Genomic DNA, 3,821 nt, shown 5'->3' on the forward strand with positions numbered 1-3,821 from the left:
ATCTATCCATCTATCTATCCATCTATCTATACCGCTTCATTGAAAAACCAACAGCAGCAGGTCCAACATTGGAGCTCAAAGTTATCTGCTTGAGACATTCCAGTGGTAACTTTGTAGTATCCTGCTGTTTTGCTGATTTTAATAGGTAATTAATGAAAAACTAATTATACATAATGGAAACTTTTATAATGGAATAACAATCTCAGACAGTCATGAACAATATGATTTAGGAGATATTTAAACAATGTTGGAAACTACTGCTATATGTATATTCTAGCAATGGAGCTTGGTTTTATAACAATAGTAGCAGCTCTGGAGGAGTTCTAGCTCCAAGTTAACAGGCTGTTGTAGTCTGTCAGCAGAGCAATTACAGCTTTCTCATGAAGATGGTATAAACAGCCCTATTGGGATGTCTTTTGTAGTGGAAGATATTCTGTGATGAATAAATAAATTGTTTTCATTCAAACTGAAGCTGAGATGTTTACAATCTTAGAGATGACAATCACAGGCAGATAAAAAATACCTTAAACGTTAACAATCAGTTCACTCAAAAAGGGATCTCAGGGAATGATTGACACAAAAAACAAACAAAACATGATAGACAATAAAACCATTATAACTTATACATTTGTATTTGTTTATATATCCAACTAAATACTATTCTGTTGTAACCTACTCTTTTCCATGTTTAGGCTGCCATGATGGCAGAAGAGCTGAAGAAGGAGCAGGACACCAGTGCTCATTTGGAGAGGATGAAGAAGAACCTGGAGGTGACAGTGAAGGACCTGCAGCACCGTCTGGATGAGGCTGAGAGTCTGGCCATGAAGGGCGGCAAGAAGCAGCTCCAGAAACTGGAGTCTAGAGTAAGTGTCATGAGGACCAACCTATTTATTTATTTACTGTAAGCCAGGACAACATTCTGCATTTTATAAATCACTGCATTCTTCTTCACTCAAGGTTCGAGAATTGGAGGCTGAATTTGATGCTGAACAGAAGCGTGGTGCTGACGCTATCAAGGGAGTGCGAAAATATGAGAGAAGAGTAAAGGAGCTCACCTATCAGGTAAAATCCTATTTACAACTCTAATACTTAAACCACTACTACAACTAAATAATATACGGTAATTAAAACATTAACTTTGTTTTGAAAATGTTCTATCATTCCAAATGTACATCAGACTGAGGAGGACAAGAAGAATATTGCCAGACTTCAGGATCTGGTGGACAAGCTGCAGCTGAAAGTGAAATCCTACAAGCGACAGGCTGAGGAGGCTGTGAGTACACTTAATTCTCATAATAACACTGAAAATAACAATTCTGAAAATAGGTCCACAGGTTTTGACTTCACTGTGGCTTATCATACAGGAGGAGCAGGCCAACACTCACCTGTCCAGGTACAGGAAGGTGCAGCATGAGATGGAAGAAGCTCAGGAGCGTGCTGACATCGCCGAGTCCCAGGTCAACAAACTGAGGGCAAAGAGTCGTGAAATTGTGAAGGTAAAAACAATCTGAGATGAATCAAGTTTGTGGAAATGTTTGTTTTATATCAGGATCCAACAAACAGCCATTTGTTTTAAATTTAGATTAACTGGTCACATGTTTTACTTGCCATTGTTCTTTCATTTCAGACCAAGGAAGCAGAGGAGTGAGGAAGAAATTAAGGCTATACAGTAACAAGAAGCATACAATATGAGTATCTTGTCACTGGTTCACTCCAATATGTTAAACATGCTGTGATTACCAATAGTCAATAAAAGGTAGATAGTTTGTTGCATCTTTCTTGTGTCTGTCCATTTATTTTTAAATGACTGATTTAATGATTGAATATTTAATACTGTTGCATACTGAGTGTTTTCAAAGTTTCAGGGGATAATACTATGCTTCATTATGTAATTTAGACCAGGTGGATAAACAAGTTTTATTATCACCAAATATAGTCAATTATACAACCAGGCACAATGTTACAGACAATACTATACCTAACCAATCAGAGCAACTCAGCGGCACTGAATCTTTTATTGGTCCAGAGTGCTGGACCGGACTGGGAAACTGAGAATTTATTCCTGAATTAAAATGTATTCCATTACACTGTAAATCTAAATATGCACATAAACTCTATACATAGATTTATATTTGTATACAGTTTAATGCATACTTTGATTTTTGAAAAACTACCGGCCAAATTATCACTCACCAGAGGACTCAAGAATATGTTTAGTTTTCTAATCAGCTACACAATTGCTGTTTATCTGTATTAAGTCTAATTGTCCAGCCAACATAAGTGATATGGCACTGTACTTAACAAAAACAATGTTGGGTTACAGTTTACTCTGCAAAAAGTGAAAACTGTTACAGGCGACAGACACAATGTTATAGCCTACAAAGCCTCCAGACAGCTAAAGATGGCATTAGTCAGAGCTAACGTTGTTTCATGAATGAAGCTGCTTTCTGGAGGTAATGTAGTTTCAATATGCATTTTAATGCGCAGACTAAGACTAAAATAGCTTAGCTTAATGACTAAATGTGAGGTAACATTCATGGTTAATTACCAACTATATCTTAACATGCTAGCTAGTTTGACACAAGACTGAAACTAAAAGTTATGTTGTGTTTAAAGACCAGCCCCTGTTTATTCCTCTCCAACAATTAAGCTTACAGTAGCATAATGGCCCCAACTGAACTGCTAACGCTGGTTTAACATTAGTTAACCTATCGATGTTTTAAAGACATTTCAAGGTGATTCAAATACAGTTTATCTTCATCTGGAACAAATATAATCACACTGCACAATTAAGACTTGTTATTGTTTTTTGTTTACCTGTTTCCCCAGTTGGGATTCTTTCAGCCAAACAAAGATGGTGGACGGAAAGGAAGTGACAACTGGAATCAAAAATAAAAGTTTTGCTATTGTAGGCCTATAAACTAAGTAATGTTTGGTGTGGTGTTTCCTGATTATTGTTAATAATTGAATCAATGCAACACATGGGCTGTCTGTAGGTCTAGTTGGCCCAACAACTTATAATTGATAATGTAGTCTACACCAGTGGTTTCAAACTGGGGTTCAGCCGCAGGAGGAATCAAATATTTTTTATTTTATCACATTTTTGGGGAATTTGCCACAACAAGGGAAGAAACATGGTTGTTTTCATTGCCTGTAATTTATTGTAATCCCAGTTTGATTGTTGATTGAAGACCTATCTTATTTTCAAAAATAGAAAAAAATTTTCTTAAGACAAAATGCTCTCAAATTGGGGGTCTGTGGTCTAATGTGCTCTTATTGTGGAGGTCCTTAACATGCACAAGTTTGGGAAACTCTGGGCTTAACATTTGACATCACTAGATATCAGCAAATGGGTTTTGATCTGTATTCTGCATCCATCTTTGCTGCAGTGTAGTATTGAGGTCAAGTGACTGACTTGGCCAGCCATGCACTTTTGGGCCATTGGTTGTTTTGTCTCTGTGTTTTTGTAAGGACATTTAAAAGGTACACCACTCTTAGTCAACCAAATGTAAATGAGAAAACCTTCAAACACTGAACTAAAGTCAGCACTTTAACCACAGCCATTCATTAATTAATTCAAGATGTTTTACACTCTGAAAGAAGACACTGAGTAACAGTATCCCTCATTTACAAGTGCACCAATCAAAACAAGCCACAATAAACAGAAATATTCAGTAGTGATGCATGAAAATAGTCATAAAAGATAAATACATTTCCTGTTGGAACCTGTAGCTGAAGTCCGTCTGCAGACTCATAAGATCTGAGAACTGAGGATAAATGAAATAGTAATTATTTTAGAAGACTTTTATAAATAAACAAGA

General features: G+C 36.5%; 1 protein-coding gene across 1 annotated transcript in view; it reads left to right on the forward strand.

The window, feature by feature from the left end:
• The window catches only part of LOC118328127 (myosin heavy chain, fast skeletal muscle-like), a 44,384-nt gene extending 42,609 nt beyond the window's left edge, over nt 1-1,775 (forward strand). The window contains exons 11-15 of the mRNA XM_035661732.1: nt 693-863; nt 958-1,062; nt 1,178-1,273; nt 1,365-1,496; nt 1,628-1,775. Of these exons, the coding sequence (XP_035517625.1) occupies nt 693-863; nt 958-1,062; nt 1,178-1,273; nt 1,365-1,496; nt 1,628-1,648 (525 nt within the window). The 3' untranslated portion in view covers nt 1,649-1,775. The remainder of the gene's footprint in view (nt 1-692; nt 864-957; nt 1,063-1,177; nt 1,274-1,364; nt 1,497-1,627) is intronic.
• Nucleotides 1,776-3,821: the final 2,046 nt, after the last annotated feature.

Source organism: Morone saxatilis, unplaced genomic scaffold (genome assembly GCF_004916995.1).
Source record: "Morone saxatilis isolate NCDOM2014 unplaced genomic scaffold, NCSU_SB_2.0 Contig18, whole genome shotgun sequence".
Taxonomy (NCBI): Eukaryota; Metazoa; Chordata; class Actinopteri; family Moronidae; genus Morone; species Morone saxatilis.